The 13,489-nt window shown below is 42.1% G+C and overlaps 1 protein-coding gene across 34 annotated transcripts in view; it reads left to right on the forward strand.

Annotated features, from left to right (window-relative positions):
* Nucleotides 1-13,489, forward strand: part of DOCK9 (dedicator of cytokinesis 9) — a 352,709-nt gene that overhangs the window by 283,371 nt on the left and 55,849 nt on the right. For 33 of the 34 annotated variants that reach the window (XR_004485275.2, XR_004485276.2, XR_004485277.2 and 30 more), the window contains 5 exons: nucleotides 1,244-1,422; nucleotides 1,664-1,777; nucleotides 3,962-4,082; nucleotides 8,759-8,892; nucleotides 10,933-11,047. Coding sequence is in view for 29 of the 34 variants with exons in the window: in XM_049701162.1 (XP_049557119.1) it covers nucleotides 1,244-1,422; nucleotides 1,664-1,777; nucleotides 3,962-4,082; nucleotides 8,759-8,892; nucleotides 10,933-11,047 (663 nt within the window). In the remaining 5 variants the exon portion in view is untranslated. Of the gene's footprint in view, nucleotides 1-1,243; nucleotides 1,423-1,663; nucleotides 1,778-3,961; nucleotides 4,083-8,758; nucleotides 8,893-9,757; nucleotides 10,067-10,932; nucleotides 11,048-13,489 lie in introns of those variants that run through there. The other variant, XM_033435184.2, reaches the window with a different exon arrangement.

Here is a 13,489-nt window from a genome sequence, read left to right on the forward strand (position 1 = left end):
GGGTCAGCTACAGATAATTTCCATAACTGCACTGATAGGAATAAAGTTTCGTTTTTTTTTCAGCATCCTCCTTCCTCTTACCCTTCTCACCTGCTCCTCCACTCTCCTCTCTGCACATGCACACGTACACACACACACACACGTGTGCAATTAAACCCATAAATAGTTTTCCTTCTAAGGGGATCATGTGAATTCAAGCTGTGAACTGTCTTTTCAGTAAACTGGACTTAAAAATCATAAACAGTGGACATGAGTATTCTGGAAAGATGAACGCTCTTTCCCTTCCTTCTGCTAAAGAGTTCATAGGACTTGGGTCAGACTTTGAGTAGGTTTAGAAGCAACTAACGTGGCATTAAAGTTAAAGGAGAGGCCTATAGACTTTCCTCTAACAATGGATTCAGTATAAGAATTTAAATCCGAGCCACAGCTTTCTGGACAGGTGTATTCCAGCTTTAGCGTGTGATGCTTAGCTGCTTTTATTTACCCTCCCTCAGTAGGTTTCACGTCTGCTTATTATCTCTTTTCCAGAAGAGCTTTCAGTCTTGTCACTTAGCTTGCTGATGACTTACTAGTTTGATTTGGTGCTTTGTCCATTTTAGTTCTAATTTATATCTTTTTTTCTATTGGCTTTTTGAGGTAAAGAAGTTTTAAGAGTATATTTTAGAAAATTCTAAGTCAAATAAGATCTTCAGTGATAGCAAAATAATAGGTAATATGGTAACTCGTTCATTTTAAACACATTGTGTTTTAATGGGCATATATGGGCATTAATGACCAGGAAATCGATAAATGAACTCATGTAGTGAAGACCATTTTAATAGACCACCTATATTTATTCTTTAATTACGTGTCTCTTATGCACAATTTACTCCCCCGCAATGTTGTCAGTTACTACAATTTTATTTTTAAATTTCATATCAATAACAAAATTACATTTGTAATATAACATGCTGTCCTGTATTCTAAAAATTGCTACTAAAACTATTCACTAACTTAATAATTATATAGGATGTAATACTTTTTAAAATCAAAATCCAGTGCATTTATTTGTATTTAAATTTTGTTTTCACTTTGGAGTGCAGAGCAGTATTTTAGGTTATCAGCCCTTTCCCCTTGGAAGCCAGATGTGACCACCTGATGACACACACAGGGGAGGCTGAAAGCAAAGGATGGGCTTGGTTTTTATTTTATTCAAAGAGTGTTACATCCTTTCTAACTAAAGCGGTTTCTATCCTCATTTCAGATCTCCAGCTTGACTACTCATTAACGGATGAGTTCTGCAGAAACCACTTCTTGGTGGGACTGTTACTGAGGGAGGTGGGGACCGCCCTCCAGGAGTTCAGGGAGGTCCGGCTGATTGCCATTGGTGTGCTTAAGAACCTGCTGATAAAGCATTCTTTTGATGACAGATATGCTTCCAGGGTGAGTGTTCTCTAATGGAAGGAAATATGATTGATAAGTGTCCTTCATTTTGAGTAATATAAAGAAATAAGCAATTAGAAAATTAGTGGTAACAGCACTAAGACTTTCTCTGTTTATACAATAAAATCTAACAGCAATCTTTATAGGAAGGATCCAAATACAGGAGATGGCCAAGTGCTAGCTCAGTCCATCGTTAAATTCTGAGTCCGGGATAAACTTACGCTTTGCGCCTTTGTTTCAGAGCCATCAAGCAAGGATAGCCACTCTCTACCTGCCTCTGTTCGGTCTGCTGATTGAGAATGTCCAGCGGATCAACGTGAGAGATGTGTCTCCCTTCCCCGTGAACCCTGGCAGTGTACGTAAGCACATTCACATAGACACAGCCTGTATTTGCTTCCTGTGGCTGCCCTAACAAAATGCCGCAAAGTGCCTGGCCAAAAACAACAGAAATTTATTCTCTCACAGTCAGAAAGCCCGAAGTCCAAAATCAAGATGTCAGCTGGGTTGGTTCCTTCTTGAGGTTCTGGGTGAAGAGCTGGTTCTACGCCTTTCTCCTAGCTTCTGGTGGTTGCCCGAAATCCTTGCTTTTTTTAGCTTATAGCTGTATCACTCCAATCTCTGCCTCTGTCTTCACATGGTGTTCTCCCTGGTGTGTGTCTGTGTCTCTGGTGTCCTGTTCTGTCCTTATAAGGACACCAGTGCTTGGATTTAGGGCCCACCCTAATCCAGGATGACATCGTCTTATCTTACATCTTAATTACATCTGCAAAGACCCTCTTTCCAAATAAGGTCACATTCTGAGGTTCAGGGTGGATATGCAATTGGAGGGACACTATTCAACTATACACGTCTCCTCTTTTTGTGCCCCTAAAACCATAATAATCTACAGTAGTCTTGGTAAGTTGCATTTCTGGCTAAGACGGAGTCAGTCAGTAAACCTTCAACTCTTGTTAAAAATCATTATAGGGCTTCCCTGGTGGCGCAGTGGTTGAGAGTCCGCCTGCCGATGCAGGGGACACGGGTTCGTGCCCTGGTCCAGGAAGATCCCACACGCCGCGAAGCGGCTGAGCCCGTGAGCCGTGGCCTCTGAGCCTGCGCCTCTGGAGCCTGTGCTCCGCAGCAGGAGAGGCCACAACGAGAGGCCCGCGAACCGAAAAGAAAAAAAAAAAAAAATCATTATAAAAAGCCATGCTTTCCTGATGGCTTGTTTTCTTATAAGATTTCAGGATCTTCTTTGTGTATCCAACAAAAAGTTATAGAAGAAGGAGTTTATTTTGTTTTTTTAAAAAAAAGCATAGTTTTAACCTCCGTGCTATAAGAGCTCAGTGCTAGCCCCGGTTCTGATGTAACATACTACACAGTCTTGGAAAAGCCACCTCTTTGGGCTGAAGTTCCTCTGTAAAATTAGAAAGATAATCAGACTAGATGTTGGGGGGCCAGGGTGAATGACCCCACCTCCCCAAACTGACCACCTTAATTTACTTTAGCTTTATGCAGTCATTTAAAGATATACTGGAAATTAAGTTGACTGAAGGATGATGCCAGAAATGATCTCAAAGTGTTTTGGTTGGAGACAATCTGGCATTAATTTGGATAGGTGTTAGCAGTTCAGCAGTGCCCTTTTTCTGTTTATTCTGGACCCGTGAACCGGCTCCATTGTTCATCTTGCCACTTTGTCATTACAGCATACACCGGGGGAGCTCCCTTGTGTGTATTTCTGTCCCTTTTCCCCCAACAGTGGTGCTTTGTCCTGTTTTCTATACATCTCCTACATGATGGTGCATTGAGATGAACCGTGTTTATAGAATAGTTTTTGTAGTTCCAAAGAGCGTGAATGTTCACTGTCCTTACATGGAATGCACCACACTAATCTCACCCTCTACAACATTGTATTTCACATGTGTATTCTCTAAATTTGTCTGCTTTTCTAATCGGAATAAGTAATTCAGGGTGTAATGCTACCTATCTGTACTGCTTCAATCCTGAGAAAAATGAACACCAGCTTTTGCTTTGGCTTTCATGAAAGTAAAATCCCTTTTATGACATAACTTCATAATGAACATAATTTCTCCACTGATTGAGAATTCACACGAAGCACCCACCTTGCAGAGGTTTTCACTGCTGCTACTGTGAGGTCACTGTTGCTCATTTGGGAAGATTTCTGATGTGAGAGAAAAAAAACAACCTTCCAGTTAGAAAGAGCACATGGGGCTTCTTCTGAAGGAAGAAACATATTGAAATAATCTACAGAAATGTTGGGCATCAGAGCTCTGGAAAGGGAAGGGTGCTAGACCTCCTGGGGAAATACAGGACTTCATGGGCCAAGGTTTCTCCGCCCGCCCCAGACCTGACGTGCCCCGTGCTCCCTCTGACCCACACACCCCACCTCCACCCGGCGCTGTGCTCCTCCCACTCAGGCACGTTTAACATGCCAGGCTGTTCTGTCCTGTTCTTAGGCTCGCCCTCACACTTGCAAGAACTGTTGGTGAATCCTTTAAAGTCATCTTCAATTGTTTCTTGTCTCTCTCCTTCTCGACAGACTGTGAAGGAGGAATCCCTTACTTTGCCAGCCGTGAACCCGATAGTGACACCGCAGAAGTCTGGGAGCTCGCTGGATGCCAGTCTGCACAAGGACCTCTTTGGTGCCATCTCTGGCATTGGTAATGCTCGGGCTCTGACCTGCTTCTCTGCAGTCTAATTCGGAAAGCATCTTTAATCCAATCATTTGTTAGCTTTCAAATCAGAACTTTGAAGTCTTGAGTTTCTACTTCAAATATTCTTTTCCTGATTTTGCTCCTCAGCTATGAAACCCCTTAACTCTACACTGAAATAAAGATCTCAGATTTCAGGAATAACACATGTAGTACACTTAACCACATATTTGTCCTGTTTGCTTTTTGTTTAATGCATGTTAATTTTTCATTTTAAATCTTCAAACTAGATTGTTTATACTTTTAGGAAAAGAATATCTTTGCAAGTGTGTGTGTGGTGGGTAGGATGTATTTGTAGTGTTAACAGTTTAGATGAGATGTGACAGACTAATTGCTGATGGAGATACTGGTTTATGGCTAGAATGCAGTCCTGAAATCAGTTTTCTAAAATCTTCTTTCCTACAATATTTTTTCTATCTGAAATAATGTTAGAGCAGCCCCCATGGGGAGGAAAACAGATGGCATAAATCAAGATTCAAATTGAGTAGTTTTTCCATAAGAAAATGCATGAGAAATGTATTTATTAATACTCTGATTGAGCACACGTGCCAGCTCCTTCATAAAGATAATGGTACAAAAATATATATATATATCTTCACAGACGCTCACAGGCTTATGCTGTCTTCATTTCTTCTCTTTTACACCACAGTTTGAATAAATGAAGCATCCTGCTGTGGCTAATGCTTAGACCACCCAATAATGGAACTAACTCATAGGGCAGAATAAAGGGCAGTCTTTTTACCTAATCAGTCTGCAGGACTGTGGTTCATTCTGAGTTTATGTCCTTAGCTTCTGTGTTGTTCTAGTTGCTAACGTGGTATTTCATGTAGGTGATGAAACTGGCCAGACTGTAAAATTGGAAACCTCATACCAATGCTCAGATTTATCCCATAATGCCCATACCAGTCTTTAATCTTACTTCTGTTTCTGTGTATTTTTCATAGTCATACTTACCTCATTTGGCGTTGTAAAGATGAAATGAGTTAACTCATACAAAACGCAGAGCCTGGCACATGGTATTTCCATTGCCTTTCTCATGGGGCCCTCGCTCTGTCTCCTTTGCCTCACTCTGTCCACAAGCCCAGCCACTCTCTGGGAGTGGGGAAGGGGTCCTTTCAGGGGCTTTGTCTGCAGCGGTTCCCAGCAATGTTTTTAAAGTCAGACAGATGTGGCTTTAGATCCAGACTCCACCATTTACAATTGCCATGGGCAGGGTGTCTCTCCTCTTTACCCTGTGTCCACATCTCAAAAATAGAGTCGTGGTGAGGGATGAAGAGCTAGTTGAATGTGTGCAGTGCTTGGCAAGGTAAACAGTGTTATTATTTGACTGCCATTATAACAAGCACAGTTCTTCAGTGTTATTCATGCTTTGTGATAGACTCTTAGTAGCCTAAATCTTAACTCTCTGTCCTCTCTGACCAGTATTCTGTAGGATTCAAGACTTTGTGGAAATGATGAAACTAGAATGAGGTGATGTTTTGACTCTGACTTGATTCTCCAATTCCACATTCACCTTGTTAGGGTTTGGGGTGCCTTGAGAACATAGAGATGAGCCGAGGGGGGTCTTTAGCACAACTTCAATGACGTAAATGGCCTTTGATTGCTCTGTGTTCATGGTGAAGTTACAAAAAGTTCTCAAGGCTAATTTTGTCCCATTTCATTCTTTCTTGAATTTCAAGATCTGGATCCACTTTTCATGGGAATTCACCACAATAGACTTAATTTATACTCAGGCTTTTATCTATGTTGCCCCCATCTTTAAACACTTTAATCCTTGTTTCCTTTTAGAAATGCCTTCCAGGAAAGCAGCCCCCACCTTTGAACTGGGTTTACTAGTTGTTTTCTGGTAGCTTTAGCAATTCTTCTTTTATTCATCAAGGAATTTCCAGTTAGTTTTAGTCCCAGTGCTTATCAAGAGCTGACTTTCTCCTTACGTCTCTTAAGGAAATTCTGTTTCCACACTTACTGAGAATGTACCCTCAGCGTTTTTTTTAATGTCTTTGGAACATGGTGCATGAAAATTTCTGAAACCGATTCATTGCTTGGATAAAAACTACTCAAAGATTACGTTCATTTTAGGGGCTTCCCTGGTGGCACAGTGGTTGGGAGTCCACCTGCCAATGCAGGGGACATGGGTTTGAGCCCTGGTCCAGGAAGATCTCACATGCCGCGGAGCAACTAAGCCCGTGCAGCACAACTAGTGAGCCTGCACTCTAGAGCCCGTGAGCCACAACTGCTGAGCCCGTGTGCTGCAGCTACTAAGGCCTGCGCACCTGGAGCCCATGCTCCGCAGCAGGAGAGGCCACCGCAGTGAGAGGCCAGCGCACCGCGGCAAGGAGTGGCCCCCGCTCGCCTCAGCTGGAGGGGGCCCAGGCACAGCAGCGAAGACCCAACACAGCCAAAAATAAATAAATAAATTAAAAAAAAAATTACATTCTCAAGGCATGCATTCTTAGGCTCAGGGTTCCTTTACCTGCCTACTCAGTGTATTGCATTTTGCTGTCTGTACAAAGGGGAGAGAGTTGAACTAAATTTCTTTTAAAAGTTATGCACTGGGCCAGGATATTAAACAAACACACACACACACACACACACACACACACACACACACACACACACACCAGGAACATAGTTCTACTAAGCATGTTGATTTTTTTTTTTTTTTTGCGGTACACAAGCCTCTCACTGTTGTGGCCTCTCCGCTTGCGGAGCACAGGCTCCAGACGCTCAGGCTCAGCGGCCATGGCTCATGGGCCTAGCTGCTCCACGGCATGTGGGATCTTCCTGGACCGGGGCACGAACCCGTGTCCCCTGCATCGGCAGGTGGACGGACTCTCAACCACTGCGCCACCAGGGAAGCCCCAGCATGTTGATTTTGATTTATTGCATTTACATCTGTTTGCCTTAGATTAGAACTCTTGTTCTGGAACTGAGCCTAAAACTTTGAGAATTTAATGTCTAATTTTACTTTACTGAGAGCCTTTTTCTCCTGAGTTCTGTGTTCTACACTAAGTATGAAGTCTGGTTATATTAGGAAGACGATAGTTATAATTTGGTCACAGTGCATGTTTCTTTTCTCTCTGAGTATAGAAAAAGGCCCCTGGCTTTTTCATAGGGTTTTTACCTGTACCCTGTGGCAGTCAATCACACCGTTCCTATTCTGGGTAGGCGCAGCCCCTGGCCAGTGGTTTACGTGTTCCTGCCTGCACTCACATTTTCAGATTCCCTTGCCCTTCTTTGCTTGATATACTTAATACACTGAACTGGTTTCAGAGATGGTGGTGGATAAACCTGAGTGTTAGGGGCGGGGAGAGGATTAACTTCGAGATGTATCAGCCCATGGCAGCTAATTTGCAGGCTGAAACGCAAAAAGGGCCTGCCTGTTCTGAGGTGCCAAGGAAAGGCATCTCAGCAGCTTGGGGGTGGGAGGCTGTGCTTACAGCTTGCTGCAGCGTGGCGCCGAAAGTCTTGCACAGTGTGCACTGCCAGCCCAGCCTTGCAGCCGGAGGCATGCCTTTTGGTTCAAGCCAGAATGTGCAAGTCTAAGAGTCATTTTTACTTATGTGATTTATTTAAATCTTATCTAAGCAGGAAGTCGATCTATTACTTTTAAAAATTCCACAGTATTGAGGTAGGGGCTGACTTCTCCCTTAAAATGCTATTTTTTTCAACAGATGTCACAAATTTTGTTTCCAAGTTAGATTTCCTTTCTGCTTGTAACTGTTTATTGCAGAGATTCCCAAACATTCTCAATTCACAGCACCCTTATTAATCAAAGTAATTTTTCATGGAGTCCCCAAGGCCAAAAGAAACACCTAATGGTTCTGTTTATTAGGTACTTAGGGCCAAATAATAAGTACTTATAACCTAACAACTTAGTAGGCATTTGAAAACTATATACATACATAAAGAAAAAAAATTTTATTTTTACTAACCACGATTCTTACTAATGGGTTGTGTGTGCCTGTTGGGCGCTACACGGCTTCTCAAATTTGGAATCAGATCGCTCACCAACATTCTCATTTCCTGTTCCACACTGATTTTCACCCAGTACTTGCATTTTATCATCGCGACCACCAAATACCGTGCTTCACAGAGATATGACATCACGGAAAGGAATGTAGCACAGTCGGAGGTTGAAACTACAGTTTCTGGCAGATGTCAAGTATCGCTGTGTTTTCCTTGAAACTTTAAAATGTCCCATGACACCCCTCAGAGTTTTCTGGGGTATCTCAGCCCGCCGTTTGAGTACTGCACGTTTATTGCATGGTTTAGTTTTTTTTTTTTTATTTGATAGTTGTAGGTGGATTTATCTTTTTAATTTTTTGAAGTCTTTATTCTACCCTAGTCTGAACCAGCATGTTCTCCTTTAGTCTGAGCAATCCAAGGTGGTTTCTCATAAGTGAATTGATGGTTATGTCTGAACGTTTCAGATTAACGGTTATTTGTATCTCAATCTAAATGGCCTGGTTCTTTACAGGAGAGGTAATTGAACGAAACTCTTGAGCCAGCTCTCACAGGAAAAATAAGTGCCAAAGAAGCAGTTTCCCTTATTAAAGTTCAGTACTTCTTTTTATTTTGTTCTGTCTCACCAAATCTTTGGTCTTGGCTTGATTTCTGTTTAGCTTCTCCGTATACAAACTCAACTCCAAACATCAGTAGTGTGAGAAATGCTGATTCAAGAGGATCCCTCATAAGCACAGATTCCGGGAACAGCCTTCCAGAAAGGAATAGTGAGAAGAGCAATTCCCTGGATAAGGTAATTTCTTTTCATGTAACTTAAGTGTTTCTTATAACTAATGGATTTAGCCCAAAGTAAACATGCTTCATGTTCTAGTGTTCAGTAAGGATGACCTTTTTTTTTTTTCCTTAAACAACTCAGTTAACCTGGGGTAGATGATCTCAGAGTATGGTCTAAGGATGGAGCCCATTCCCTGAAACCCCCTGGTTCCTGTTGTAGGATTTCATCAGGGCAGTGTTTACAGTGGAGCACTTTGAGCCAGTGGTTCTGGCAGTTTGAACAGGTAGGGAAATCAAAATGCCACTTGCTTAGAATCCCCACGGTCTGTGTGCCAGGGAACACCAATTATAACACAGTTACCCATGCGAATGGGCATTGGATCCGAAGCTGGCTCCAGAAAAGATTAATCAGTAGTACAGATGAGGCAGGGATAAGGCTTTATTTGAAATCACTCTATTCATACTGTGCCCCCAGCACAACACATCCTCCTCATATTTAACTATTGTTTTCTTGAAATACCTAAGTTTGGAATTTTGTGCAAATGGATAAAGCTTGGATTTAAACCTGGAACCATGATAGTAGATTAGTCTCACCTCGGCCACTGTTTTCCTAAGTTATTTCAAGTTATAGACAAGTTATGTATAGGTTAAGTTACAGGTTTATGTACCAATAAACAAGTGATTCTCTTAGGGATGTATTCCTAGTTCTCAGAAACGTGGAAGCCGCCCTTCCTCGGGGTCAGGTTCATAACCTTACCGCAGTTGTGTGGCCGACCTCGCCGTGATGACCCTCAGCTGCGGTTCTGTAGCCGTCCGAGCATCTCTGCGCAGGTGTCATGACCTGTCGAACTTTTCCCTTGACCCTGACATGCCTTCGTGCGTAGAGGGAGAAGCTGCTCAGAAGGCACTCGGCTTGTGTCATACGCGGAGCTGGAGAGGAGGAGAGCGGCCAGTCAGCCAGGAGACACCGGGTCACCATGGACTTCTCGCTGCTAACGCTGCTGCCTCTGCCGGAAGAGGCCCCACAGGCGGCACCCCTGCTCCCGCTGCAGGGAGGCCTGGGCTCTCCCAGCGGCGCTGATGAAGTGGGTGGGCGGGAGGTACGCCGGCACCACGGCTTTGCCACTAATTGCAGTGTGTCTCTTCTTATAATAAAAATACTCGTGTTATGTTATTAGTTAAACCTGATTAGTATATATCTTTTCCATTGCCCACCAGTACCTTGAATGAAAGATATTTTTTCACTGATCTTTCTGCTTTGGTATTTGGCAAAAAATTTTCCAGATTTCAATTGGAAATATAACTTTCAAGATTTTTAAATTTCTTGTGTTTTTTAAATGAGATGAGATTCTTGTTCTTTTTTCTTTAAGTGAATGCTTTGAACATGGTGTGAACCTGCTGTCTAGTGGCAAAGCTGCCCTCACCCTGCGCCCTGAGCTTTCTGAAGTTTGCAGTGTTGAGCTAAGCTGATGATGGCGTGATCTCATCAGTTTAGGGGCTTTGGTGCTGCTGCACTGAGGTGTCCCTGTTTGTCCCTATCGGGCACCTGCCTGTGGTTTTCCCCCAGGGCTGCCCCAGGATGTAACGGAATAACAGTGACTCAGCTCCAGGCTTTAGTGGCTGGTCCATAGCAGCCCCTTGGACTTAATTTTCTGTTTTCAGCCACTTGACGTTTTCCTGAGGATATGTTTGGTTTGGTACTGTCTTCTGAATCATCATTTCTCTTTGATCTTAGCACGCACAGTATTTTGCATGAAGTTTTGCTTGGCATTTCGGCACTAAGCCGGCAACTACGACTGGTTTTTCAGTTTGAGAGGTCCGTGCCTTCTGGCTTGTCCCGGCAGAGTGTGCCAAGGAGACAAGACAGAGCTTCCATGGATTAACACTTGTGTGTATTTGGTGACAGTGTGCTTGTAGTTCGTTGACAAATCATTTATACCTTCCAATTTGTATGATTTGACTCAATTCTAAGACTCTTTCTCTTCCAAGGGAGAACAGTGAACCTAATTTTGTTTTACCTGTAACGAAGGAGAAAAATCACCTCTGTTTCCTTCTTTAGCACCAGCAAAGTGGCACTTTGGGAAATTCTGTCGTTCGCTGTGACAAACTTGACCAGTCTGAGATTAAGAGCCTGCTGATGTGTTTCCTCTACATCTTAAAAAGCATGTCTGATGGTAGGTAAAAAAATGAAGGTACCTGTTTTACTTTCCTTGTTTCAGTATTTGGTTTATTTTTTAAAAATTGTAGTTGGTTCAAAGTGTTTAAGGATTTAAAGGGATTTTTTCTCTTGTTTGAAATACATATTAATTTACTGAATGTACTAGAAATAAAAGTCTTAATTTGGAAATTTATTTTCATTAATTATTGTATTTCAGAAAGAGTGCTAAAATGTGAATGGCGTATTTTAAAAATTTATATTAAGCTCAGACATACATCTTCACTAAGGGAGACAGAAGCAGATAAATGAAGTAGCTTTTGATTTTTTTCTTTTTAATTTCATTTGTCCAAGCAAACTTACTGGCAACTTGTATAATTTTATTAGTCAGTCTCTTGAATTAGAGAATGTAGTGTTGGTGACCTAAGCAGCTCTTCCATTTACAGTGTGTGTGACATTCCTGGCTTTAACTAGAGGTGGGGTGTGTTTAGTTTTCTAATGGAAATAGTGGTATTCTGGTAGATTAAGCTTCTGATTAAGGGTTTGACAGACACATTTTTAAATAGAAATGACCACAACCATTCCTGCTTTATCAGTACCATTTAAAGCTTGTAAACATCCATGGCAGGACAGTTCCAACTCTGATTTTGTGATATAAGCAATCACATGAAACTGTGCCATAGTATAACGTCACAGTTCTTACCTTGGTCAAAAATCTTCTTAATTTTCCTGTAACAAATTAGGAAGGGTACTGTGAGCTTCATTAAGGTCATTGAGAGAAGACAAACTCTTTTGAAAGTAAAATGCCATTTTTGGAGACCTGAAGCCCACTTGTCTGGTGGCAGGGGGTGTGGGCATTGAGCATCCAGGGGAAGGTACTTCTGCTGCAAATAGTGTTTCTTTTGTATCGAGCTTCCATTTCAGCAGCACTAAGAGCCTGACCTGTAGCTCAGAAGTTAGGAGCAGCATACGATCCTTAAAATGCTTTGGAACTGGAGGATTTTACTCTTCTGTCAGCTTGTTACTTTAAAATAGCTATTTTGAAAAACACAAACAGACAAGATTTTGTTTTGTGAATGATGACCAAATACAAAAGCCCCAGGCTCTTATTCTGATTTTTCAGTTAGAAAGTTGAAATTCTTCCCATTAAGTCAAACGTTCTCAATTTTCATCCTGGTAGTGAGTTTCAGCCAGCATTATAGTCCTGTTTTTCCTTTATTGAAAGTTTTCTTTAAAATATTTTACATTTCAAATATTAAATGTGATGTGTAACTAGAAAATAACTTTTTAAAAAACAAATATACAAGAAATTTTGCATCCAAGTGAAAGTTACCCTTTAAAGTCAGCCTTTTGGAAGGCCAGGCACATATTTAAAAAATGCAACAACTTCTTCAAAACAGTTTTAGAATATCCTTTTTTTTTTACAACTACTGTTGTTACACTTTTTTTCCCCTTTATAATTAGAATTTTTTTGTGTGTCTCATTTAAGAAATCTTTACCTACCCCCCAGGCTCTGAAGATATTCTCCTGTATTTTCTTTAAAAGCTGTATTATTTAAATTTTCACATTTAAATCGTAGTATCTACCAAGCATTGGTTTTTGTGTATAGTATGGGGTGGGGGAGAAATTGCCTTTAGAATAGTTTACCAGACAGATAACCAAAATCAGTTGTGTAACTAGCTCTGTTGCTACTCTTTCCTTTATCCCACATTTAATGCGCACCTTGTACACACAGGGCCCCTCGCCCTCTGTGCCTTCTTGTGCCTCCTTTCTCCGTAATAGAGCTTAGCTCTATCTTCCCCCCTCCTCAGCCAATAGCCAGAGCACAGAGCAAGGACAGGCCACGATGGTACCACCCGGCTGGCCAGCTGGTTCTGTCTGCTGGCCTCAGGTGTCTGCAAGTTGACCCCGAGGGGCCCAGCATCCAGGGAACTCCCTGGGTTCCCAACACACCAGCCTCAAGTAACCAGAGTCCGTCCCTCTGGATTCTAAACTTGAAACCCCCAAGAGATGGAAGCTCCCCGACCACCCTCTGGTCTAAGAGGCTAGCCGTGGCTTTCAAAATCGGGTGCACTTGATTTAAATCGCCATTCCACCGGCCTTCTGTCAGCTGGTAGTTGGGAGAGTTACTTAGCTTCTCTGAGCCTTCATTAGTTCATTTGTAAATGGAAACTCTGCCCCAGATCATGGTGAGGATTCGATGACAGGATATATGTGAAATCATGAGACCTAACACAGTGCCTGGTGCATAGCAGGTACTTGGTATGTATCCCACGGCTTCTCCCGCCTGTCACTGTTCTTGACAAGTGTAGAATAAAAGTCCGTTGCCATGCATCTTCATGAGCCTCCAGCATCTCTGCAGCCAGCCTCTTGCTCATCTCAGGCCCCAAAGACTCAGTGGCTTTTTCCCTGAGAGAAATCTTTTAACGCATATCTCAACTTCAATGTAAAATGTGAGAAG

This window comes from Orcinus orca, chromosome 18 (assembly GCF_937001465.1).
Source record: "Orcinus orca chromosome 18, mOrcOrc1.1, whole genome shotgun sequence".
NCBI classification, from domain to species: domain Eukaryota; kingdom Metazoa; phylum Chordata; class Mammalia; order Artiodactyla; family Delphinidae; genus Orcinus; species Orcinus orca.